Here is a 27,768-nt window from a genome sequence, read left to right as displayed (position 1 = left end):
GGACTCGATCCAGGGACTCCAGGATCATGACCTGAGCCGAAGGCAGTCGCTTAACCGACTGAGCCACCCAGCACCCTAAGGCGTAAGTCTTAAATGCAGTGGGTTTTCTTACCTAGCTTGAATGCAACCAAAGCCCTGGCCCTCAGCTGCTGGGATGAGGCTGGGGAACTGTGGTCTGGCAGTGGTGCCAGCACCCTCTCCCACTTCTAGTTCTTTCTGATGATGGGGTAAGGAGGGGAACGGAGGGCAAAGGTGCCACCCTTACCTTGGGCCAGGTTACAGACCATTCCTGATTGGAAAAATAGAGTGATCAATTGCTCCAATTTGATTTCAAATTTAAGTGTATGCTTGCGATTATGATTTAATATTTCTCTAAATATTTAGCCAATTGTCTTCATACTTGTTAAATTACTGCATTCTCTCTAAATAGAATAGTAGCTTTCTTATCAAATGCTAAATTCTTTTATATTAGCACTGTGTCATACTTGGATTTCACCTAACCACTGTGGGGGTGGGGAGAGATGAAATATAAAGAGAAACAATAAAAGTTAATTCTTGGCTTTGGAGCTTCCAAGGGTTCAGTTTCTAGTAATTTTGGCACGATTCACAATTTTTCAAGGGTAATTTTTTCTGTATGAGATTTTCTGCTTTGTATGACAACTTTATAATTTAACTTCTAAGGAAGACGCTGTTCTTCAGTATACCCTCAGATCTGTTTGCAGACTTGTGATTTTTCTCCTCATCTAGCTATATTTATGTTTCTGTACTAGAATTGCATTGTTTTAATTTTTGAGACTTTGTAGTATGCTCATTTGATAGTGTAAAGTTTCTCTTACTGCGTTTTTTTTTCCTTCCAGGGGTGGGCAGAAGAGCAGAGAGTTATTGGTTTTTCTACCATAAGTTTAGAGTCCTTTGTGAACTCTTCCTCCCCCCCCCCCACCCCGCACAGTCCCCCACACCCAAAGAAAAACCATTCTTGTGTTTTTTTTTTTTTTAAAGATTTTATTTATTTATTTGACAGAGTGAGAGCATAAGCTGGGGGAGAGGCAGAGGGAGAGGGAGAGGCAGACTCCCCACTGAGCAGAGAGCCCGATGGAGAACTTGATTCCAGGACCTTGAGATCATGACCTGAGCCGAAGGCAGACGCTTAACCGACTGAACCACCCAGGCGCCTCCTGGGTTTTTTTTTTTAATTATTTCAAACGTGTAGCTTAAATTAAGGGAAATTTTGTCTTTACAAATTTCTTAAACCTCTCATTTAGAAATTGGTAATCCTCAGTATTTTAATTTTTCTCCTCTACCTCTTTCTCTCCCTTCCTTTTTTATTTTCTGAATGTTCCTCTGTAAAATTCTATAGCAGCTTCATTAGTGGTTAAATTTACATTGATTGTTCCTTGTTTTTTATTATGAATGGAACCTTTTCTTTCCCCCATTATACTTCCCAGTTATTTTACCTTGAGAGACAAATGCTCAGTCTTTTTAAGTGGGCATAGTTTTACCACATTAAAAACTTCCATTTAACATAGAACCTGCAATACTGATGCTGGTACAGAACAAATGTTGTCAGGTAGGGTGTGCTTCACCATGAAATAGTCCAATTAAAAGTGCTTATGAGCGGGGCCCTGGGTGGCTCCGTCGTTAGGCATCTGCCTTCGGCTCAGGTCATGGTCCCGGGGTCCTGGGATCGAGCCCTGCATCGGGCTCTCCGCTCCGTGGGAAGCCTGCTCCTCTCTCCCCGCCTCCCCCTGCGTGTGTTCCCTCTCTCACTTTGTCTCTCTCTCTGTCAAGTAAATAAAATCTTTTTTTTTTTTTTTTAAGATTTTATTTATTTATTTGACAGAGAGACATAGCGAGAGCAGGAACACAAGCAGGGGGAGTGGGAGAGGGAGAAGCAGGTTCCCTGCGGAGCAGGGAGCCCGATGCGGGACTCAATCCCAGGACCCTGGGACCATGACCTGAGCCGAAGGCAGACGCTTAACGACTGAGCCACCCAGGCGCCCCTCAAGTAAATAAAATCTTAAAAAAAAAAAATAAAAGTGCTTATGAGTAATATGTGGAAAATTCTTTTTTAAAAGCTTCACTGGAAAAGTCTCAGAATTTGAAACTGCATGCTTTTGTGTTGCGGTGGTGGTATTGTTGTGATGACCTTCCAGTGAGAGTGGATGCTTGTAAGTCACTCATCTTGACCAGCTTTCAGTCAACCAGCATTTACCGATGGCGTCTTAGAGATGACATATATGTCTCTGTGATGAATCTGCTTTGAAATATCTCTTGTCTTATGTGTTGGTTTTTGAACAAAGACACTTTTGACTCATCTGTTAGCTTTTATTTTTTCCTTCAAAGAAATCTAGTTTTGAAGTTAGTTGGTAGTTTTGATTTTAGTGCTGTCTGATTACCCCACACCCCCACATTCCCTTCTCTGGCGCGAAGTCTTGTACAAATGTAGCTTGAAGATTATGTTCTTGGCTGATTGACATATTCTGCCTGTTCTGACTTTAGAAGTGGGTGAGGATAGCTTGTGACTTAGGTTGTGTAACCAGGTGGTAACAGCGCAGTATTCTCCGATGGATCGTTAATGTATGGTATCTGATAAACCATCTGGTGCACATAACAGAGACAGTGATCAGCAGATTAATAAATTAGACCTCTATTCATGTTTAAATTATCAAAGCTAATCATTTAAATGAGATGTTCTATTTTAATGAACGTTTCTGGCAGCATAGTTAATGACACTTGGAATTTTCACTAGAGCATTGAGCTCTTCCTTAGTGATTAGCTTTGATAGTATAATTATAAATAGAGCTCTAATTAACTTAGTTGTGACCTTTCCCCCAGTTATTTATTTATTTATTTATATATTTTTTAAAAGATTTTATTTATTTATTTGACAGAGAGAGAGACAGCGAGAGCAGGAACACAAGCAGGGGGAGTGGGAGAGGGAGAAGCAGGCTTGCCGCTGAGCAGGGAGCCTGATGTGGGACTCGATCCCAGGACCCTGGGATCATGACCTGAGCTGAAGGCAGACGCTTAACGACTGAGCCACGCAGGCGCCCCCAGTTATTTATTTATATGTTATTTATTTATATGTTATTTATTTATATGTATACTTTTGAGGTTTTAGCATTATATTTTAATATTTAGAAAGATATATGTTAGCACTAGCCTTATTTGAAAATGATGATCATATGTTTAGCAACATAACAGTTTCACAGCTTAGCATAAAGAATATTTATAAACAGAAACGTACATGGAGTTGATACTGAACCTAGAGACGTAAGGATCTCTGACAGAGTAAAATGAACCATTAAGCAATAAATAATGAAATTATTTTAGACCCAAGGACTCTAAAATGAAACCGGTGTTGGACATTGATTGGGCTATCGTCTAAAAGTAAAGGAACAATCTGATTGGCAGGAGATAGATGTAGAAGGAAGAGTCTCTTCATGAAAGAAATTGAAAACTGTGCAGAACAACAGGAAACAAAACGTAGTCAAGAAATAAGGAAGAAGGGGAGAAAAGTATGGTTTATATCTTTAATTAGCCCACAGGGCTGAAGTATAGGTGGAAATACAAAGGGCATTCTCTGTTGGAAAAATTTTTTTTTTATTTCTAGAAATTTCCCTCGGGGGGGGGAAGAAAATTGAAATTTTAAACTCATTGCCCAGAACGCATTTTATTGTAGTCAGTTAGCATGCTATATAGTTTTTGAATTTAAATAAATAGGCTTGTATGTGGTATCACATTTGAATTATTTTAGCAGATAGAGCAAATTTTTGATGATTGTTAAAGTTGTTAATGGAGTATGTTTGGACATTTTAATAAAGAGTTAAGGGGCACCTGGGTGACTCAGTCAGTTGTACATCCAACTCTTGCTCTCAGCTCAGGTCTTGATCTCAGGGTTGTGAGTTCAAGCCCCACGTTGGGCTTCACGCTAGGCGTAGAGCCTACTTAAAAAAAAGTTAAAATATATTCTCATTGAGAAAGACTGATTTATTGACAACTCTTAAAAAATAGAACTTTGAAAGTAGTTGAAGCCTGAAAATCATCTTTCTCACTCCTCCTCCTCTTTAAAGGAGCCTGAGGCACCAAGATGTTCAGGGACTTGCAGCTTAAGCAGTTTTACTACTTAAAGTGGATCTCAGACTCTGGACACCCAGCCTTCTCTGTTTCACACTGTTCTTCAGCTTTTTATGCCATGAGTAAGGTTTCTTCCTGGAAGATGAGAAGTGATTGCAATTACATGAAGTAGATGTGGGGGTGGGGGATACCAAATTATGTTCCTGGGACCGAAGAATTAAATCTTCAGATGTATAAAGTTTTCCTTTTTGGTGGGGAGGCTGGGAGGAGGGATGGTTCATTTTAGAATTCTTGATTTTTTTTTTTTAGAAGTCTTGATTCTTAAAAGCTATCTGGTTCCAGCTGCTAAATGTTTATCCAAATGATTAATTCAGAAAATTAAAAGGAATGTACTTCGCTCCTCAATGTTCTTTTTTTTTAAGAGAGGGAGAGGTGGTGGGGGGAGGGGCAGAGGAAGACAGAATCTTTTTTTTTTTAAGATTTTGTTTATTTGAGAGCGAGTGAGCGAGCGGCAGGAGGAGGGAGAGGGACAGGCGGACTGCGCGCTGAGTGCAGAGCCCAACACGGGACTCGATCCCATGACCCTGAGATCATGACCTGAGCTGAAATCCAGAGTTAGATGCTTAACCAACTGAGCCACCCATGCGCCCCCACTTCTCAATGTTCTTTAAATATAAAACAAATACTCTCTGGCATTACCTTGTGTTTTAAAGCTAGGAGATTTATTTAATTATGATAACTATGATTCTTCAGAGAAAATGCAAATAGTTAATAAGTTAAAGGCAAACTTCTGTGTAATATTTATTTCCTACCCAAACTGACATTTTCTCATTGTAAGAGGCGTGGTCTGTAATGGATAACTTTACTGTTTCATATTCAAGAAGAATAAACAAGAACCAGATAGATTCAGGGTAGCTCAAAATGTCACAGCAGTGAATCTGACATTTCTCTCTCAGATGTAATATTGCATTCATTCTAGTATCTCCTCTATTACCTTGTGTTTGGATGTAGCAAAATAAAGTTGCTTGGTGGCTAGATACTATTTGCAAATTGTAAGCGCCTGTGAGTTGCTTCAGATGGTATTTTTCTTTATTTAGAACTAAATTGATTCTAATGCACTTTGCTACAAAGTCACATTCATTTCAGTATACTTTTCTTTTAAGAAAAACAGTAACAAAACCCAGAGACAACTGTACCATGGTTTTAGAATCAAGATAAATTTCGCTTCTATTGTTATGATTGAATCTTAAGAACCTAATGTTGACATTAAAGTTGTTTTTAAAGTTCTGCTTAGATAATGCATTTTATTTTAAAAATAATCCTTTAAAATGATATAAAAGAAATAATGGAGAGTATCATCGTTTTCTGGACAAAAGAATGACGGTGGCTTGGATTATATAGCAGTGGAAATGGTGAGACGTAAATAAAGTCAAGCTCTATTTGTGGGTAAAACCTACAGGAATTCCTGATGGGTTAGATATTATTTAAGATGAAATGAAATAAAATAACTTGTTTCTTATTTCTACTAGCCACATTTCAATTGCTCAGTAGCCACATGTGGCTAGGGGTCACCTTATTGAACAGTGAAGGTACAGAACATCTCCATCATGACAGAAAGGTCTTTCAGACAGCTCTAGAGAAAGACTCAGCCCTTCAGCTCTTTGAAATTGTCTTACATTATATTTTTGATAATGTTCTACCATCTCTTTTCTCTGTTTCTCTCTCTTTCTAAAGCATTTGTTAGACCTCCTGGATTCTCCGTATCTTTTTTGGTCCTGTCATATTTTGGTATCTTTGTATTTTTTCCTACTCTCTGAAAGATTTTTTTTTTATTTTATCTACAAACCCTTCTATTGCATTTTATATTCGAGCCCACAGATGTTTTAATTTCCAGGAGTTCATTATTCTCAAATTTTTCCGTTTTCATAACACCTTATTTTTGTTTTTATAAATGTAATGCCTTTTTCGAGGAAACTAGTTGAGGATTTGTTGTCTTATTTTAGAATTTAATAAGAACTAATTATAATATTTTAAAAATACTTTTAAAACATCATTGTTACTTTTTTTCCTCTGGGCCTCCCTTTTCCTCTGTTTATCTATGACCATCTTTTATGCTGGAAACTCCCCTTAAATGTCTAGTAACCTTCAATTGTCTATGTCACTAAAGAGCAACTTGGGAGTTTTGTACATGTCTCAGGACTTACTGCCTGGCAGGCTTTTCCCTGGGGATCTTTTAATGCTTGAATTCCTCTGGTTGTTGGGGGGAATGCGGAGTGAGACCAGCTGTTCCCTGAACAGACTTTCATTTAAACCCTCATGTTTATCCCTCCACTTGTCATGGTAGCTGGTGTTTCTGAGGCTTGAGCCTCTGGAATTTTGTAGGGCAGATTGGTTCCAATCTTAGTTTGTGGCTCTCTTTTCACAGACAGTATTCCTCCATTGTCTCCGTATATTCCAGAAATGTGTCCTTTACTAGTGGCTAGTCATTTGGTCTTGACTGTTGTGGATCTTTTATATTCATTTATTATTATTTTAGTGGAGTCTTGGGCCAGTCTCTACCACTAACTGGGAATCATGTCTTTTTAAAAAATACTGTTTTATAATTTGTCAAGTACTTTTCAGTAGATGACATCACATGAACCCATAGACATTATTGTTGCAAACTGTAGTTTATCCATCACATTTTGCCTAGCTTGCTAATACTAATTGTTTTTAATCTAACGGATACTCCTCTCTTCCCTCCTTTCTAGTTTCTTTCTTTCTGGGTTGCTTTGTACCTCTCTACGAAACTATAGCACATTTGCTTTAAACATAAGATGATAACCTTATGAAGAGCTAAATTGAAGTAAGTTAGTAGAGCCCAAGAGTGCTTTGTAGTCACAAGTTTCTTCCTCAAATCTTGAGAAAATTAAATAGAAAATATGGTATTCAACTTTCAGCATTTTAATTTTTTTGTTAAATATTTATTGACTGTCAAAGAAACTGAGTTTGTAGTTTAAAAACCTTCCCAAGGTTTTTTTTTTTAAACTTGCCAAGAAGAAATCTTCAGGCCCAGATAGCTCACTACTGAATTCCTTCAAACATGTTAAAAAAGAAATGCCACCAATTTACACAATCCATTCCAGAGAATGGAAGAGAAGGGAACACTTTTCAGCTTACTGTATACGGTCAACATTACTTTGATACCAAAACTAGACAAAGACAGTACAAAAAAGGGAAACTGCAGACTGATGTTTGTGAACATTAATGCAAATATACTCAACAAAACTTTAGCAAATTGAATTCAGCAATATATAAAAAAGAGTAATACACTATGACCATGCCAGGTCTTATTCCTGCTCTGGGCCATGCAGCATGTGGCACCTACTTAACATGCACACCAGTGTGGAGGCCACAGAATGCAAAGCTGGGTTGGTATTTGAAAATAAATCAGTGTAATCCTCCATACTGTCTACAGTGAAAAATCACAAGATTGTGTTGGGAGATATTACCCCCCCCAAAAAAAACCCCACAAAGCCACATACATTTGATATAATACAATATCTGTGATGTATAAAAGCTTTTAGCAAACTAGAAATAGAAATTCCTCAACCTGTTAAAGAGCACCTATAAAAATCCCACAGCTACCATCATATTTAATGATAGAGACTGAATGCTTTCTCTCTAAGACTTTAGGAACAAGGTAAAATGTCCACTCTAAACACTCCTATTCAACACTGTACTGGAAATCTTAGCCAAAGCAGTATGGCAAGAAAAAGAAATAGAAGACATGGGGATTGGAAAGGAAGCTCTAAAACTTTCCCTATTCAAAGATGACATGATTATCAATGTAGGAAAGCCCAAGGAATCTATCCAGAAAACAAACCAACAAAAATCCTATGACCTAATAGGACTATAGCAAGGTTTCAGGATATAAGATCAACAAACACAAATCAATCTCATTTCTATATACTAGCAATGTATAATTGGAAACCAAAATGTACAAGTCAGTACCATTTAAAATAGCTCAGGGGCGCCTGGGTGGCTCAGATGGTTAAGCGTCTGCCTTTGGCTCAGGTCATGATCCCAGGGTCCTGGGATCGAGCCCCACATCGGGCTCCTGGCTCAGCGGGGAGCCTGCTTCTCCCTCTCTGTCTGCCTCTCCCCCTGCTCATGCTCTCTCTTTCTGTCTGTATCTCTCCGTCTCAAATGAATAAATAAAATCTTTAAAAAAAATAAAAAATAAAAAAAATAAAATAGCTCAGAGAAAAATGAAATAGGTATAAATCTAACAAAAACTGTACAGATCTGATGCTGAAAACTATAGAACTGCTAAAATGTAGTTTATTTGGTATATGAACCATTTTTTTTTTTAGTTATCATCAAGATTTCTCTGCCTTTACTCAAATTCCTTTCAGGACAGATTCCAAACTAGCAAATCATATTTTCATTCATTACCTTCATCTTTGTTGTATGAAACAGATGTACCAGTAGACTTTTTAAAAACAATTTCAAGTTTTGGTTCCTTTTCTGACATAAAGGATCAATCATATTTATGATGTGATTTGAAATTGAATTTCATATTTCTTTTTTTTTTTTTTTAAGATTTTATTTATTTTTCAACAGAGAGAGAGAGAGAGAGACAGCAAGAGAGGGAACACAAGCAGCGGGAGTGGGAGAGGGAGAAGCAGGCTTCCCGTGGAGCAGGGAGCCCGATGTGGGACTCGATCTCAGGACCCTGGGATCATGACCCAAGCCGAAGGCAGATGCTTAACAACTGAGCTACCCAGGCGCCCTGAATTTCATACTTCATCTGCACATTCATCTTTGTCAATAGCAGCTTAGGAACTATTACAATAAATACGTTACACACTATTTCCACAGTTCCTGCTATGCATGTCAACTGTGTGATTTTTTTTTTTTTTTGGATTTCAGTTGAATGACACAAATGATATACATTTTCTAAAAAGCTTAATTGAATATTGTCTCCTTTCTTTTTTCTTTTTTTTTTTTTTAAGATTTTATTTATTTATTTATTAGAGAGCGAGCGAGAGAGAAACAGCATGAGAGAGGAGAGGGTCAGAGGGAGAAGCAGGCTCCCCGCTGAGCCAGGAGCCCGATGTGGGACTCGATCCCAGGACCCTGGGATCATGACCTGAGCCGAAGGCAGTCGCTTAACCAACTGAGCCACCCAGGCGCCCTATTGTCTCCTTTCATATCAGTTTTCTGTCGCTTTCTGATTTTTAGTTTTCCTCATTTAAGCTTTGTGGTTTATATATCTATTCATTGTAAAAAGGTATTTGTTTATACTACCAGCATATGTATGCATAGTATTTAATGAAAAAAGGCTTATAAAGCTAATGCCTGAAATTTATATGAGTATATTTAGTGTTCTATATCACCAGGGGATTTGATTATCATAACCTGTTCTTTCTGAGGCCTTAACAGATGTTAGTTTTGTATTTTCATATTCACATGTAAAGATTTTAGAATGTGATTCCCTGCAGATTGTGACTGGGCTTATTACTAAACACTCAGGGCATGGTAGTAAAAAGAAACACTTCATTTTGATTCTAGGAGCTGATGATCTTCATAACAAACCTTGATAAAAAAGACACACTGCACAAGCTATTGTTGTTAGTCATTCAGGGATTGCCTAGCCCTAGAGAACATGAAGCAGTTTAGGAGGGTTGGTTATTCTACTGAACACCATAATTTAATGACCTAGACAATGAAATTTCAAATGTGCTGATTAAATTCATAGTTGACAGTTATATTCTAGAAAACCAGAATCAAATTCAGAATGATCTTGATCATTGAAAACATTCTTTTAAAGCAGAGCAAAATTAAAGGTGAATTTTGATATTATACTTAGAGACAGAAGAGCAATAAAAATATATGAAAAAAGAACTAGCCAGATGGAAGTATTATCTCTTGCCTTCCTCATCCAGTAACTAAAAGTTTGGAAATGAAGAAATGACCTAGGCATTCATCATTTAATAGTGATAAAATTGCTTTCCTCCTATCCTTTCCTGCCTTTCTGAACAAGGACAAGCAGTCCAGGCCCATTCCCTCCCCTGCTTTATATCCTAGTGGTTCATCTGGGATGACTTTACCCTCACAGTGCTTATATCCACAATTTCTTCTGTTCAGTTGGCCTGAGAGTATCGGTTTGTGTTGTTTTATATTCCCAACAAACATCCTGCTATTACTGTGCTAATTCATCTCTCTCTGTCTCTTCTTTGTAATCTAATCTCCATTTCCAGATTTCCAATTATTGCTAACAGCAATGGCAAAAGAAAGATTCCTCGGAATCATAATGATCACAAACTGAGTAGTAAATCTATTATTATTGGGGAGGAGGGAGAGGGGTGCAATAAAAAGTCAGTCTCATTCCATCATTTAAGATATACTTGGAATCTGGGGCGCCTGGGTGGCTCAGTTGGTTAAGCGACTGCCTTCGGCTCCGGTCATGATCCTGGAGTCCCGGGATCGAGTCCCGCGTCGGGCTCCCTGCTCGGCAGGGAGTCTGCTTCTCCCTCTGACCCTCCCCCCTCTCATGCTCTCTATCTCATTCTCTCTCTCAAATAAATAAATAAAAAATCTTTAAAAAAAAAAAAAAAGATATACTTGGAATCTTATCTTTATATGTTGTATTAAAACACTTGCATGACAACAAACCCTTCCTATGTGCCAGGAACAGTTCTTAATGCTGTACATGCTGAACTCATTTAATTCTTACCACAGTCCTGAGAGGTAGGTCCTGTGGGTCATGAAGCTGCGTTTACAGACAAAGCTCCCGAGAGGTTAGGTCGGTTGCCCAGGTGATAGTCTGGCTCTAGACTGAGACTGCACACCTAACTGCTACTCATACTGCCTTGCCACCAAAATGGAGGCTGGGTATCGGTCACAGCAGTTAGACAGGAAGAAATCCGAGAGTATGTGAAAAACGGTAAACAAAATATTTAAAAAAAATTTTTTTTAATTGTTATGTTAATCCCTATACATTACATCATTAGTTTTAGATGTAGTGTTCCATGATTCATTGTTTGTGCATAACACCCAGTGCTCCATGCAGAATGTGCCCTCCTCAATACCCACCACCAGGCTAACCCATCCTCCCACCCCCCTCCCCTCTAGAACCCTGTTTGTTTTTCAGAGTCCATCGTCTCTCATGGTTCGTCTACCCCTCCGATTTCCCCCGCTTCATTCTTCCCCTCCCGCTACCTTCTTCTTCTTTTTTTTTTTTTCTTAACATATATTGCATTATTTGTTTCAGAGGTACAGATCTGAGATTCAACAGTCTTGCACAATTCACAGCGCTTACCAGAGCACATACCCTCCCCAGTGTCTATCACCCAGTCACCCCCTCCCTCCCACCCCACCCCCCACTCCAGCAACCCTCAGTTTCCTGAGATTAAGAATTCCTCATATCAGTGAGGTCATATGATACATGTCTTTCTCTGTTTGACTTATTTCGCTCAGCATAATACCCTCCAGTTCCATCCACGTCGTTGCAAATGGCAAGATCTCATTCCTTTTGATGGCTGCATAATATTCCATTGTATATATATACCACATCTTCTTTATCCGTTCATCTGTCGATGGACATTTTGGCTCTTTCCACAGTTTGGCTATTGTGGACATTGCTGCTCTAAACATCGGGGTGCACGTACCCTTTTGGATCCCTACTTTTGTATCTTTGGGGTAAATACCCGGTAGTGCAATTGCTGGATCATATGGTAGCTCTATTTTGAACTTTTTGAGGAACCTCCATACTGTTTTCCAGAGTGGCTGCACCAGCTTGCATTCCCACCAACAGTATAGGAGGGTTCCCCTTTCTCCGCATCCCCGCCAACATCTGTCATTTCCTGACTTGTTAATTTTAGCCATTCTGACTGGTGTGAGGTGGTATCTCATTGAGGTTTTGATTTGGATTTCCCTGATGCCGAGTGATACTGAGCGCTTTTTCATGTGTCTGTTGGCCATTTGGATGTCTTTGGAAAAATGTCTGTTCATGTCTTCTGCCCATTTCTTGATTGGATTCTTTGTTCTTTGGGTGTTGAGTTTGATGAGTGCTTTATAGATTTTGGATACTAGCCCTTTATCTGATATGTCATTTGCAAATATCTTCTCCCATTCTGTCGGTTGTCTTTTGGTTTTGTTGACTGTTTCCTTTGCTTTGCAAAAGCCTTTTATCTTGATGAAGTCCCAATAGTTCATTTTTGCCCTTGCTTCCCTTGCCTTTGGTGATGAGAAGCGGTAAAAATCTTGAAATGGCTGGCTGATGGCTCTTGTTGAGAGGGTTAGAGTGATCTGGGGTGTGCAGTTTAGGGAGGAAAAAATACAAGGAGTAAGTTAGTTGGGTTTCAAATGTATAAAGGATGTGTTTTTGAGAGAGAGAGAGCGAGAGCACAAGTGCATAAGTGGAGGAAGAGGGAAAGAGATTCTCTCCCCCCTGTGTGGGGCTTGATCTCACAACCCTGAGATCATGACCTGAGCTGAAACCAAGAGTCGGATGCTTAACTAACTGAACTACCCAGGCACCCTAAAGGGTTTTTTTAAAAGATTATATTTATTTACTTGAGAGAGTGCACACATATGAGCATGAGGGAGGGGCAGAGGGAGAGGGAGAAGCAGGGAGCCTGATATGGGACTCGATCCCAGGACCCTGAGATCGTGACCTGAGCTGAAGGCAGATGCTTAACTGACTGAGCCACCCAGGTGCCCCTAAAGGATTTTTTTTTTTTTTTTTTTTTTTTAAGAAAATAATGTTCCGTGTCAGTTGAAGACTATGTGAAAGGATGCACAGGTAAAGAGCACTTCATGTTGGGCCAGAGGAGTCATGTCTTGCCATCAAGTCTAAGGAATAATAAATTGGGAGGCTGTGAATATTCAGCACAAGGGAGAAGTCTAGAATAAGTTACTGTTCAAGGTGGCTGTGGGTCAGTTGACTGTGACTGTAATTTCCCCCATTTAATTTTGAGCAGATATGTTTCTTCATTCTCAGTCTAATGTTCCTTAAGATGGCAATAGAGTTTTAGAACCAAAGACAGGTAGTTCAGCTCCGTATCTTACAGACAAGAAAACAGAATCAGAAATGAGACGTGTGTTGTCATAGGACTGCCTGCTAAGGGTCAGAACGGTGCCCAGAGCTCAGGCTGCTTTTCAGGGCCGGCTGGTGGGGAGGGGTCATAGTCCCAGAGGAGAGTATTTTGAGAATTGCTGTTTAATACAGTAGGATTGCTGTGTACCAAAGGGTGTGAGGGGGTGTAAGTTTCATTGATTTATGAAATGTCCTTTTTCTTTGTGTAGTATGAACCCAGAGGACCTGGTCGGCCCTTGTACCAAAGAAGAATCTCATCTAGCTCAGTCCAGCCTTGTTCTGAAGAAGTAAGCACTCCTCAAGACAGTCTTGCTCAGTGTAAAGAGCTTCAGGACCATAATAACCAATCTTCTTTCAACTTTTCATCCCCGGAGTCCTGGGTAAACACCACCTCATCTACCCCCTATCAGAACATTCCGTGTAATGGATCCAGCAGGACAGCTCAGCCCAGAGAGTTGATAGGTAAGACAGAGTTGGTGGGTTGTTAAAACTGCAATTTGAACTACTCAGCTCCTGGATGTTGGAGTTTTTCTTCTCCTCCCCCAGCCCACTTACATTATTATCTTGGAATAATATTTAATGCTCATAGCTCATAGGTGTGTCTCAGGCATACAGTGTTAATTAGGACTATATTGAGTCCATATTTAGGGCCTGGAAGGGAAGTAGATCTGTCTCTGGGACCTCATCACTTTGATCATTTTGACCTGTGAATGAATGAAAGAAGTAATGGAATTTAAAGTATATTTCTAAATAGAATCACCTTTGCTTGGGAGAAATTTGTTTTCTGGCTTTTTATTATTTTATTTTATTCATTCATTCATTCATTCATTCAGGATTAGGGGTGGGAGGAATTGGTTGGGTCAGTTTTCAAGGTTTTATTGTCAATAAAGTCGTTTGCTACACAATAGAGTTTGGCCAGGAGAGAAACTAATAAAGTCCAACATTTTGAGATTTAGAAATCTTGTGTTTATTCCTTGTATTCTAATGAACTGAGAAATCCAAAGCTAAAGAGAAAAAAAAAAAAGGCATAGGAAGGCATTGGAATGGCCCTATACTGTATTGTTCAGTGGAAATTAAAGTCTTTAGCCTTAAACTTTTATCTTTCCTCCCTTTCCTCTTTTTTTTATATTAAATGTAAGGAAACAAATGATACTATTTGAGTTCTCCAACCTGTAGCCTTCTCTTTGTAGGCTGTAGACGTTGATCTTTGTGAACAAGCCTGTGATCTTTGTTGGATGAATTTCTGCCCTGGTGGCATCAGCTTTTGTATTTGAATTTAATTTTGTTCATCTTTAGAATGTGAATCTATTGTTTCTGTAACTGGCCCATTTTTGAGTATGTGCCATATAAGCATATTTTTAGAACAATAGACATAATAGGACAAAAGCATTAGAAAGATTTTGGTTTTGTTTCCTGGCAAGAGACATTGTCATTTTAATTTTTAAACATTCATTAATACCTACAATGTATAAGCTGCTGTATTTTTCCTGGGGTTGCTTTGTCATTTTAAAGGTCTGACATATATACACTCATGTTATCTGACTTTCTTGAGAAACGTCTCAATTACAAATCAGTGATAAGGATTTGTTAATTTTTAGTTGTTTTGTTTATTATCATTTATTTATTTTTTATTATAATTTTTTTATTTTTAAATTTATTTTTACTTAAAAAATTTTTTAATTTAAATTCATTTAGTTAATATATATTATATTATTAGGTTCAGGGGTAGAATTCAGTGATTCATCAGTTGCATAGAACACCCAGTGCTCATTACATCACATGCCATCCTTTATACCCATCACCCAGTCACCCCATCCCCCCCACCCACCTCCCCTCTAGCAACCCTCAATTTATTTCCTAGAGTTAAGAGTCTCTTATGGTTTGCCTCCCTCTCTGTTTTTCTCTTATTTTATTTTTCCTTCCCTTCCCCTATGTTCATCTGTTTTGTTTCTTAAATTCCACATGAGTGAGATCTTATGATATTTGTCTTTCTCTGACTGACTTATTTCACTTAGCATAATACACTGTAGTTCTATCCATGTCGTTGCAAACAGCAAGATTTCATTCTTTTTGATGGCTGAGTCATTATTATAATTTATTTTAAAAACAACATTCTTTCTCTTTTTTTCCCCCACCTTAAATTTTAGGATAACTTTTGGCCCAAATCAGTAAAAACCTGACTTGAACTGATAAGGTATAAAGTTTCTAAATAACTGTCCAAAGCACATGTCATTTTATGGTATCCTTTCCACAAATATACAGTTGTTATTTTGTCATTACTAGAGGACAAATTGTAGTATTCTTTAGTTGAAAGTAACAGTTAAATGTTAAAAAAATGAACTCAAGACCATGAGTATACTGAAGCACAACTTCTTGTCCATCAGTATTTATTTATTTATTCATTTTTAGAGAAATGCAGCCATTGCCAGTGGTGAATCAGAAAGAAAATAGTCACCACATGGGAAACTTCTTTCTGAAGTTTGAGACTTCTTGAGTTAAAGAAAACTGCTTATATCGTATTGGTTTGGAATTTAAAAGTGGTCATTGTGTCTGATGCCATATTTTCTCCACAATTGAAAGCCTGAGAGCAGAGAATTGTCTTTGACCTTTTTGAACTTTGGATTTCCTGTTTTGTCACTGATCACACTTCAAGCTCTTGGTGAATGTCTGCTGAGTAAGAAGATAATGCAAATAGGTCCTGTACGCTTGAGGAGTGGGTGGGCGGTCTGGTCACACTGCTCAGCCTTTACACCTGGTGATGCCCACTGGGGGACGATGGGTACTTTATCAGACATTCTCTAGTAATGTACGGATGAAAATTTAAGATTAGATAGAGATATGCACTTTGAAAAGTATCACTGGGTATCAGATTAGTAGTAGTTTTAAAGGATAGTTTCTCTTATCTAGAGAATATGTGGTAAGTCACATTAATAGAGATCTCGAATTTGTGGTTCAGTAAGAATGTAGGCATTAGGTTAAACTGCCTCTGGAGTTATTTTGTAAGTACTAATTATTTAGTTGAAAATAGTTTAAACTCTAATTACATTGTCATGAAAACGAGAGCATGGTTAAATAATAAATCTTAGTAAAGTAAATAAAAACAGTAAGTTTTTGAACCACCAATAAAATATTTATGTATTATATTAGGTAGTACAGGCCACTGTTACATATTGAAATGTCTGGCATGTTCGTTTTTTATGTTTCAAGTTTTTACTTAAATTCTAGTTAATTAACATATAGTGTAATACTCATTTCAGGAGTAGAATTCAGTGATTGATCATGAAATGTTTGTTAAACTAATGCTCTTAAAAGTAATTGTTTTGCAAAATCAGTGACATCTAGCTGGACAAGAGAAAAATGTTCCAAAAATATGTTACGTGGTTTAAACTAAAATTTTTTTTAAGATGTTATTTATTTGAGAGAGGGGGTGGGGGGCGAGAGAGAGCATGAGCGGTGGAGGGAGAGGGAGAAGTTGACTCCCCTGCTGAGCAGGGAACCTGATGTGGGGCTCGATCCCAGGACCCTGAGATCATGACTTGGGCCAAAGGCAGATGCTTAACTGACTGAGCCACCCAGGTGTCCCTAAAGTAATTTTGAACAATTTTATGAATTAAAAAAACAAAAGGGCACCTGGGTGGCTCAGTTGGTTAAGCGACTGCCTTCGGCTCAGGTCATGATCCTGAAGTCCTGGGATTGAGTCCCACATCAGGCTCCCTGCTCAGTGGGGACTCTGCTTCTCCCTCTGACCCTCCTCCCTCTCATGCTCTCTGTCTCTCATTCTCTCTCTCTCCAATAAATAAATAAAATCTTTAAAAAAAAATAAAAAATAAAATTAAAAAAAGATTTTATTTATTCATTTTTAGAGAGAGAGAGAGTGCGCATAAGCTCATGAGGAGGAAGAGGGTCAGAGGGAAAGGGAGAGAGAGAATCTCGAGCAGACTCGAGCTGAGCACAGAGATCAATGTGGAGCTTGATCCCACGACTCTGAAATCATGACCTGAGCTGAAATCAAGGGTCAGATGCTTAACCGATTGAGCCACTCAGGCGCCCCTGAACAATTTTATGAATTTTTAAAGTTTTAAAATAGTACTGTGAAAATAACATATTAAAACAATGAAATGCGAAGACTAAAAAATGAAATATTTTCACTTTAACATCCCAATACACAAATAGATAATAAACATAGGAAAAAAAATCATAAACACCAGTAATCAAAAGACATGCAAATTAGAGCTACAACAAGGTATATATTTATAAAATAGACTAAGGCTAAACAAGTAACACCAGTCTTGTGACTGGGTAGGGAAATGAGCAGGCATTGTTGGCGGAGTGTATATAAGTAGTATCTGTCTGCAGGAGAGTTTGGCTGTAGTTATCGAAAGCTTTAATTGTGTGTATACCTCAGGACTCAGGCATTATACTGTCAGTGTTTTTCGTAAGGAAGTAGTCGTGAATATTTGTCTGTAATAAATATTTGTTTATAATAACATTTATCACAGTATTTAAGGTGAAAAATTGACTATAATCCAAATTTCTAAAAATGAGAGGTTACTTAAATAACTTATGAAGTATCGGTGGTATACGATGTCTTTAGGAAGAAGCACACCAACAAGTTAAGGCTTATCTGTGGTATATGGGAATGTGGCCTTTTTCTTTTTGTTTTGTTTTTGTTTTTTGTTTTTGGTTGGTTGGGTTTTTTTGTTTTGTTTATTTGACAGAGAGAGGGAACACAAGCAGGGGGAGTGGGAGAGGGAGAAGCAGGCTTCCTGCTGAGCAGGGTTCCCGATGCGGGACTCGATCCCAGGACCCTGGGATCATGACCTGAGCCCAAGGCAGAGGCTTAACGACTAAGCTGCCCAGGCGCCCCCTCTTTGGCTTTTTCTGTAATTTCCAAATTATCCTCAATGAATATGTATTATGATTATAATCCAATACAATATTAGCGAAGGGTAGTAGAATTTGCCACCCTCAAATAGGCTTTTTTGGCATAAAGATTATTTTAGGCTGATTATTTTTAAGAAACTATAGACACAGAAGCTCTAAAAACTGGGTGAGAGTTAACCTTTTGTAAGAGAGATTTACATTTACAAGGGAAATCTCTATTTTTAAGAGTATCTCCCTCTCTGTACCAGGAAGAGAAGGATGATTCTAAATTTCTGGAAACTATCCATGGAGAAGAAAACAGTTTACCTTAAGTTAACTTAACCCTGCATAAGAACCTTACCCTTGTTCACTGTGCTTTTCCTGGTAACCTTGCATAACTGCCCTCTACCCCCAACGTCTTCTTTTGCCTTTAGCTGGAGATGTTATTTTAGTTGCTGGCTTGGGCCATTTTGGGGAGTTATTCAGGTTTCCTGGATCTCCCTCATGTATACAGAAAGTATGCATGTTTATTAAACTTTTGTTGTTTTTCTCTTGTTAATCTGTCTTACTGTGGGGGGGGTGGTGTCTCAGCCAAGAACCTACAAGAGTAGAGGGAAAATTATTTTTCCTCCCCCCACTTTAGTTAAACATTGAAAAGATTGAAAAAAAAAACAGTGTTTGAAAACAAGTCATGGTTTAGTGGACAATAAAATTAGGAAGAGTGGAGTTGAATCTTAAAGGATGTTAAGAATCAGGCAAATGACATACAGGAAATGTGAAGAAAAATTTATAGACGTTTTTCCTCCACCATATTCTGTTTACTTACGTATTACAAGAAAAGCATTTTTTTTTTTTAAGATTTTATTTATTTATTTGAGACAGAGAGAATGAGAGACAGAGAGCATGAGAGGGAGGAGGGTCAGAGGGAGAAGCAGACTCCCCGCCGAGCAGGGAGCCCGATGTGGGACCCGATCCCGGGACTCCAGGATCATGACCTGAGCCGAAGGCAGTCGCTTAACCAACTGAGCCACCCAGGCGCCCAAGAAAAGCATTTTTAAGAAATGGAATCCAATGTTACTATTACTTAGGTTAATCATAAGATCTGTTTGACCAGAAGTCTGCATATACAGCTCCTTTCTATTTAAAAAAGAACATGTATGTTCCCACTTTCAAAGTTGAGCAGTTAACATAATAAATATCACAGTGTACGCATATAAAATTAGTTTTTTGAAGCAAACCTTCGTCTTTGACCTTTAGTTTTATATGTTAGCTATTCCAGTTTACATAGTTAATTCTTTTGCAAGTGTTATTAATGAGACTGAGACATTTGATTAGATGTGTTGTGATTTCCTTTTTTTTTTTTTTTTTAAGATTTTATTTATTTATTTGACAGAGAGAGAAATGGTGAGAACAGGAACCCAAGCAGGGGGAGTGAGAGAGGGAGAAGCAGGCTCCGCCCTGAGCAGGGAGCCCGATGCGGGGCTCGATCCCAGTACCCTGGGATCATAACCCGAGCCGAAGGCAGATGCTCAATGACTGAGCCACCCAGGCGCCCCTAGATGTGTTGTGATTTCAACATTCTGTGGCAGAAGTGGTCTGTCCTCGTGGCTGTACTATCACTGAGTTCCCGGAGATGGGAACCAGTTGTGATACCCTGAGCTGACCGGATGGACGAATGTTGCTGGGCGTGCCCTTAAATCTGTATTACTGTTCTCTGCTTTTAGTTCCACCCAAGACCGTCAAAGCCCCTGAGGATCAGCTGAAGTCTGAGAACCTCGAGGTGTCCAGTTCCTTCAACTATAATGTGCTGCAGCACCTCAGCCAGTTCCCCCCTCTCATGCCCAACAAGCAGATGGTGGAGTCGGCCAACAGCAGTAGCCAGCAGGGCTCTGGGGGCAGCAAGCCCACCATGTCCTATGCCAGCGCTTTACGGGCCCCTCCCAAGCCCAGGCCCCAGCCTGAGCAGGCCAAGAAGAGCAGCGACCCCCTGTCTCTATTCCAGGAACTTAGCCTGGGGAGCTCATCAGGCAGCAATGGCTTTTACTCTTATTTTAAATAATCACTTTTTTTTTCCCTCAAGGGAGAATGTTTTAATTTCTGTTTGTATCAGTAGAATTAAGATAGTTGGACTTCATCTATAGATGCACAGTTCCCTTTGTTTTAATATTAAATACGTTTCACTTAATTGCTTTGCTGCTAGACTTGCAACTAATTTTTTTAAAAGTATATTCCATTATTTTGCATTTTTGACGTGAGTCTTTTGACAGCTTTTATGTAGAATAAAAAATATTTTTAAATTTGTGTATTGTTACATATGTTTGCATCAAGCTAGCAGCTAAGAGGTTAATTGTGCAACTATAAAAAAAAGAAAAAAAACTTTGTCTAAAATGTATTTAAAAAGAAAAAAAATTGTAAGTAGCATTTACATTTATTCAATAATATTACCATATGCTGGGTTTCTGTACCAGAAATGGCCAGTTGATGTACAAATGTATGTTATTTTTGCTTAAATTCATTTAAAATTTTTTAAAATAAAGGGGCAGCATCTTCTAAATACTTTAAGTTTTATCAGCTTTTTTTTTTTGTGACAAGATGCTGCATTCTAAAACTTTTATAGTTTTAGACTATGTATGATGTGCTGTTGTAATCTCCATCCACTGTAGGATAGAGTTAAAGGCATTCTTTGCAGGTGTATTTTGTATGCCACTGTTTTTTGTAACATGAAAAAACATTGGCATATTTAGTTATTTTTTGGACAAGCTATACTTCAAGCTTGTTTTTAACGTTAATTTGATAGTGTGTGTGTGTTTTTTTTTAAACAAATCATGAAGCTGAAAAATTTTTAGGATTGTTGGTGCTTAGTAGACTTGATAACTATTTTAAAAATGCGTGAATTTAGTAAAATCCTTTTTTTCTCACTATGCATGTGTAAATGTTTGTAATCTGGCTTTCCCCTCCCCCCTCCAGTGGTATAAAGAATTGTGCCGCTTTAAGGTTTGTTTTTTTTTTTCCCCCCTCCAGTAAAAATTTTGGTACCTTATTTGATGTTTACATTAAAATGTGACATTATATATGGCAATTCAAATATTTTGCTAACTGTTTTGTTTGAGGAACATCATTAAAAAGAAATATAATGTTTGTCCAAGATGTATCAAAATTCATCAAAATCTGGGGCAAAAAACTACCCTTGTTTTTCATGTCTTTTGATTCTTATAAAAATAACCCCACTGAACTTGTATAAAAATATAAAATTTAAATAGCTATCTTAAATATTCTACAGTTTAAAAATTGTTTTGAATGAACTTTGGTAAAATCCAAAGGAAAACATTTACCCTCTTAAAACTTGTAGTCTTGTAACACATTTGAAACAATGCATGTCCTTATTGTTTTCCTGATTTGGTAGTACTACTTTTATACTTCAGAGATATCTTGAAACTACAATATAACTTTTTTTTTTTTTTTAATAAGATAAGGTTGGAAAACATTGCTAATGAACCAATGGATCCTGATGATCCATTCAAAAATAGTTTTTTGGAGGACTGCTTTTGAATAGGCCATCCTGTATTCACAGTACATTTTTAAAATGGGGTTGCAAAGTAGCAGGAGTAAAGAAAACTCCTTACATCTCTTCTGTGACTGGAGTTTAGTTGTTGTGGGCCGGCTACAACCCCGCCCCCCGCCCCCGTCATCCTCAGACAATTTAGGAGAAGAGAATGCCTTTAGTTCAAGGTTAGCGAGCCTGCAGGACAAAGAAGGAGTGCCTCTCTTCTTCTGTTCTGTCTTTCTGTGCAGAGTGGGTGCCCGTCATTTGCCTGTGGCTTTCTGTTAGGGGCCGTGAGTCTCCATGTGAGGCAGCAGATGGAGACCTGTCGACTGCAGACGTGTTAATGGTTAGTATAAATCACAGTTGGAAAACAGAGCCGGCAAGTTCCAGCACCACGTTTTCTCTGTATGAGGTCAGGCCGACACATTTAACTAGGTCAGATTTTGCTCAACATAACTTTAGTCACAAGAAAAGAAAATTTTTTGCCACATAGCTATATGTATTTCCGACTCTATGACGAAACTCAAGGCAGAGCCCAAATGAAAATTAGATCTCTCTGATGTGAGGATGTCTGTGAAAGATAGTCTCTTCAGCAATGATGATTCTCCTCCCCCACAACACACATGTTTAAGAGCTTTTGAGACTAGGAAGATAGAACTGGCTTGTCAGGGCTTTCAGTTAATCCCTTGTCGTGGAGTGATTGCCTGATTTTCTGTTTTCCGTACTTGAATCTTTAAAAAATCAGTTTGAAATTATTTGTATTTATATTTAAAGAGGTCAAGTGCACACCCCACCACTTTGTATAAATATACCGATGCTGGAAGCTTTGGGTAAGGAAGCTGCTAAGTCGTTGTGACAGACCTGTTCTAAGCAGTTGTTTCCCAAAAAACCCTAGAAATAATAGCTACTTACCAGTCCCCTGCTCTGCTGTGTCTGAGTGTCCCTCATTTCCTTACTGTTCCTGCAGCCGGTCAAGGATTCAGATACTGTTTTCATCCACTACCTTATTTTAGATTCTGCTTCGAATGTGTGTTCCAACACACTTACTCTTCATCAGCATTACTCAGTGCCATCTTTCCAACCATAAATAATGGTTCTGAGCAAGTCTTACTGCAAGAATCACTTAAGTTTCTCTTGAAATGAGGCCTGGCTTTTGAGGACCGTTCATGCTGTCTGGGTATTACTTGGGCAGTATCAGCAAGTACCCACAAAGCAGACTTAGAAAACAACTTACGTCCCAGGTTCAACCTTAGAGTTGAGATGGAACTGTTTTTTGTTTTTTTTTAAAGAAACTTTGATGTTAGCTCTTGGATAATACCAAGTATTACCAGCTTCCTTTTCTTCCAGAACAGATTTCTTTTACGTGAAGTTAATTGTTCACATGATGTCTTTCTACTTCTTTGTTCTTCGTATCACTCTGAGGTTTTTCCTTTTTCTTGCCAGAACTATTTTTTTTATTCATCTTTTTAATTTCAGTGCTACTTGAGATTTTCTTTTTTTATCTTAAAGAAATTCTTTTGGGTGATAGCAGTTGTAGAGTATCTATGCTAAAGGTTTTTCTCCTGATCTAAAAATGAATTTTTGTTAAGATTTGAAGAACCTCATTCAGTGTAACATGGATATTTTCTGGTGTGTTTTTAAAAGGGGTTTTGGCTGCCATTTTGACACACACTTTACCAAATTGTTATAGCAGAGCTTTGTTTTTGATTAATCAGTAGTTAATTATTGACTGTTTAAACTAACATGACCTTAATTTTCCTTTCCTCAGACAGATAGGCTTTCTATCCAGGTCATTTTGTATATATGAAATAACAAACTGCTTTGTGTGTTTTTTTTCATGAGAGATTCTAGAATAAGTTCAGGTTCAGTGTAAACATCAATTGGTCTTTTCAGTTCAAAGAATTGCAGAATAAGTAAAATAAGCAGAATTCCCACTGAATAAGCATTACCTAATTAAACATAGCAATCTCCAAGACCTATTTGCGAAAACAGTTTCCTTGTTTATGGAGGCATTGAAATTGCTGAGAAAGCTAACTGAATTTCCTCACTTTGAGATGATTAATATATAATATTATCTTGCTCTAGTGTAGTTACCTGACATGTTTAATATTTTTCATGTATATACATCTCAAGAGCAAAACTATAAACAAAGAAACATATAAACATAGAAGAATGTATCTCTAGCTACCTTGGCCAGAGAGAGCCACCCTTGCCTAAGAACCAGGGGCCTGAAAAAACAATTTCAAGCTAAATTTTAGATTTCAGCTATTGTTAGGAAAATTAGATTTGCTGAAATAGTCATTTAAAAAGAGACACCTGTTAGCATTGTTTCATATCAAAGTTGTCTCTAAAAAGGGAATCCCAGAAAAAGTATAAAAATACAAGATTAAAACTTTAAATATATTGAAAGATACAGATTGCTGCCTTAAAATGTAATTTAGGCTACCATCCTTGTTTTTTTTTTTCTTTTTTCTTCCAGCTCCACAAAGGTAATAATTTGTCCTTTATGATTTACCAGACATTATTTCTTGCAAGCCATTCCCGGAACATACAAAAATCCTTAATTTCTACCACCACCCTATGTGTCTTCCTAAATCTTGGAAGTAAATGTGTTAATCTGATTTTGCTTTCCCCTCTTTGCCATCTGATCCACAAACTACCCAGCAATTAGAAATAATGGATAATGTTCTATGATTTCTTGTTCAAAATCTCACGTAGCGATGTCTTTCATATTATAAAGATATCATCATGAAAGAGTAAGTGGCATGCTAGTCTTCACAGTTCTCACTATATTAGGTGTCTCGCATTTCCCTTCTACTTGAAGTTGGATATTTGTTTGCTGAGATTTTACTGTAAAGCTGCTAAATTCACACTTACTACTTTCATACATCTGTTTAATTAGCAATTGCAAGACCACTGTTAAAAGGAGTGACTCTTAACTAACGTTTAACATTCTTATAAGACATTCAGAAAATGTATTGTTACTACTTTAAACTAGAATATCAAACATTAAAAATAAGACATTTTTAATGTAACATTTGAAATTTTTGAAATGATGGAAAATACCTACTTTGGAATAAACTTTAAGGAAACAGTCACAGGAGTTTCTAAATTTTTTTGAAGGTAGAAGAATCTAGACTTAGTAATGTGAGCTGCAGTTAAATCCTAAACCCAGTTAATACGGTTGTCTAAAGCTTCTAAAACTGGAGCGTGAAGGAAACCCAGAGACATTCATACACGTATAGTTTCAGTAATCAGCATTAGGCCAGATTTTATTTGCAATTTGTTCAACAGAGATTTTATTTTGATACAAATATTAAGCATAAAGCATAGTAAGTTTTATATAATTCTATGAGTTCATTAAACAATATTATGGGACTTTCATTATGTTCTTGGGGTGTCTTTTTAGCTATTTCTACACCTCATGTAGGAGGCCTCTTCTGTATTTTATTTTGCATCCTAGCATGTGACTGCCTGCCTTAGAACTATGTCTAGGAGGGGAAATCAATACTACTTTTAAAAACACTTGGTTTTTTCAAATGAATTTTTTCATTAATAACTTCTTTTGATGTTTGAGAAGTAAAGGGGAAGGGAGGGGTAGCGAATTACATAGTTTCAACACAGAAGTCACCCAGTAGTATCTGTTCAAAGATCTGCCCTATTTTAAGATTTTAGAAGTTCGAGCAGGGTAGGCAAACTTTAGCCAGCATCGGAATTACCTGGTGGTCTTGTTGAAACACGGATCGCTGGACCCCGCCCTAGAGTTTCTGATCCCAGGCTGAAGCTTGATCATTTGCATTTGCAGCAAGCTCTCAGGTGATGCTGCTATGGCTCAGGAACCACACTTTGAGAACTGCTGGTCTAGAGGAAGTCCGAAGGTCTTTCCAACCATGCATTTCTTTACTCAGTGTAAACAACTTACCCCGTGAGAAATTTTAATAGTTACGATGCCATGAGTGGAACATTCATGGAGAAAGATCTCTGGAGTGACGAGAGCCTCCGGATTGGCGGCCGCCATCCCCCGTTAAGGACTGTGGTACTCTCCCACGTTAGGGTGCAGGAGCTCACTCATTTCTAGGGCGAGATTGGTTTTGTGTACGCTACAACCTGGGCTTTGTTCTGGAAGCTGTGCATTTGGTGTGCTTAGAGTTGGTCTCGGTCCCTACACGTGGAGATGAGAATTGTGAGAGGGAGCCATCGGAACGTCACGAGAATGCACTTTGCATTTATCGCGGCACTAAGTACAGGAGGCCTGGTCCTAAGATGGCAGTGACATGGAGCATTGAAAACAATAGGTAATCCTCAAATAATGTGTTCGTAGTTTTTGCGGCTTTTTGCGGGGTGGGGTGGGGGGAGGTGGGCGGTGGGGATGAAGGCAAAGGATTTGCTTTTCAGATGATGTGTTTCTCAGGTTAACAAAGTTACGTTGGATTCTCTGCCATGCCAGCAAGTGTTAGGGGAGCCTGAAGTGTTGTATATGGCAGAAAATTGATAATTGTCTCTGATTCCTTTCCTACTTAAATCTATATATGTTTGCAGAAACAGTCTAGAGGAATCCACCACCTAGACAGCATGAGTTACTCATAAACCATAGGTGCACATGTATGAGCAAGGTATTTTTGAGAAAGAAACTGAGAAAGTCTTTCGATGTTTTAAAATTTATATATTACTGTCGTTGTTGGTAATGTACCCCCCCCCCCCCAGACTGCAGCTTGAGGGGTATTGCACTCTGCCTCTGGTTTTTAGTTTGGCTTTGAATTTACTGAGATATTAGAAGGAGAAAAAATATTTTGAAGGCAATAGATTCTAGAATACTTAGGTGTAGAAGTACCCATGATAAGCATCAGAGAATGCACAGCTTTGGAATTCTTCAGACACAGCACTTCCTCCTTGAAAGGCTTGATTACCCTTCCGCGGGGATTGTTTCCATGTTCGGCACAGGTTCCTTTGTCCATTTCCAGCCCACAGGGAGCTTTGGTTGACTTACATTTGGCTTTGCATGATGCCTCGTATACAAAGACCTCTCTCTGTCTTTCAGTAGCTCACAGGTTGAAGTCCCAACGTGTGGGTTCCACCTGAGAATGTTTCTCAGTCCTCCCCTCCCATCCAGAGGAAGGGTCTTGGATTTCTAGAGATCCAGACCATGCCTGCTTCCTGTCAATCCATGTATACACTGTACTGTATCCGCTTTTTCTGTGCCCGTCGTCTGACCTGATTCTTTGGAACCCATGAAGGTACTGGTTATATGTAGTAGTTGTATCCTAGGTAAATACGGTGATGAAAATACCTCTCCTCTCAATTATAAAGGTAATGGGTTTTGCATTTTGGAATGGGTCCTGTTATTAGTGACAGGTTTTTTTTTGTGTGTGTATGTGTGTGTGTGTGTGTGTGTGTTTTAAGGCTTCAAAAATACAGTTCTTACCTAAACTTGTTCAGCTAACTTCATACAATCAGTTACTTAGCAAATCCGTACGGGGTCTTACTTTGGCAAGTCTTCCAAAGGGAGGCTTTATAAAACTGAGATGATCTGTCTCCACCTCTTCAGGCCCAGTTGTGCAGCCATCTAATAATCTTAATTTCTGGCAAAATTATAATGATTATTTTTTTTCTTCACAGTGAACGATACCTCATCTGAGAGGTTCTAATACCTAAAGAGTTTATCCTTCAAAGTAAAAATGACTTTGTACCATAAAATAACCCCAAAGCCACTCTCTAGGGTCTTTATTTTCTTCCTTTTTTTTTTTTTTAAACCAGGTTTTGGAATTACTTTAGCCGCTTTGGTTCCTTTGGACAACTTTTCCATTTTTGGGGGGGGGGTGCGGGGTCTACACTTCTTACATTGTGATCATTGTCTCAGTGAAGTTCTTTTGTCTTAAAAGATTCATGGTAACACAAAATGTATTTTACTGCTACAACTAAAATGTATTTATAATAAAATGCCTTTTTAATAATTTGGAGATTGGTTTATTACGCGTGAACCACAATTCTCTGCTTCCTTTTACTTTTGTGATCCAAGATCTGACAGAAGTTAGGCACAGCACCTTTACTTTATTCATGATACTAGCTGTGAAACTAAGTGTTCATTTGTAAAATTCTAACTAGTTTTCTGGAAATTTGTGACTTGACTTAAATCTCTGAACCTCAGCGGTAGCAAAGGCCGGCCTTTCTTTATGGGGGCTTAAGGTGTGACCTGCAAGTG

At 38.2% G+C, this 27,768-nt stretch overlaps 1 protein-coding gene across 1 annotated transcript in view; it reads left to right on the top strand.

Annotated features, from left to right (window-relative positions):
• Nucleotides 1–26,640, top strand: part of HELZ (helicase with zinc finger) — a 164,714-nt gene extending 138,074 nt beyond the window's left edge. Inside the window, exons 32-33 of the mRNA XM_035026358.1 lie at nucleotides 13,372–13,624; nucleotides 19,750–26,640. Coding sequence (XP_034882249.1) covers nucleotides 13,372–13,624; nucleotides 19,750–20,084 — 588 coding nt within the window. The 3' untranslated portion in view covers nucleotides 20,085–26,640. The remainder of the gene's footprint in view (nucleotides 1–13,371; nucleotides 13,625–19,749) is intronic.
• The last annotated feature ends 1,128 nt before the right edge of the window (nucleotides 26,641–27,768 follow it).

This window comes from Mirounga leonina, unplaced genomic scaffold, assembly GCF_011800145.1.
Source record: "Mirounga leonina isolate KUSES-001 unplaced genomic scaffold, KU_Mleo_1.0 Mir_197, whole genome shotgun sequence".
NCBI classification, from domain to species: domain Eukaryota; kingdom Metazoa; phylum Chordata; class Mammalia; order Carnivora; family Phocidae; genus Mirounga; species Mirounga leonina.
The sequence above is the reverse complement of the archived record's forward strand: the minus strand, read 5'-3'. Positions and strand labels throughout refer to the sequence as shown.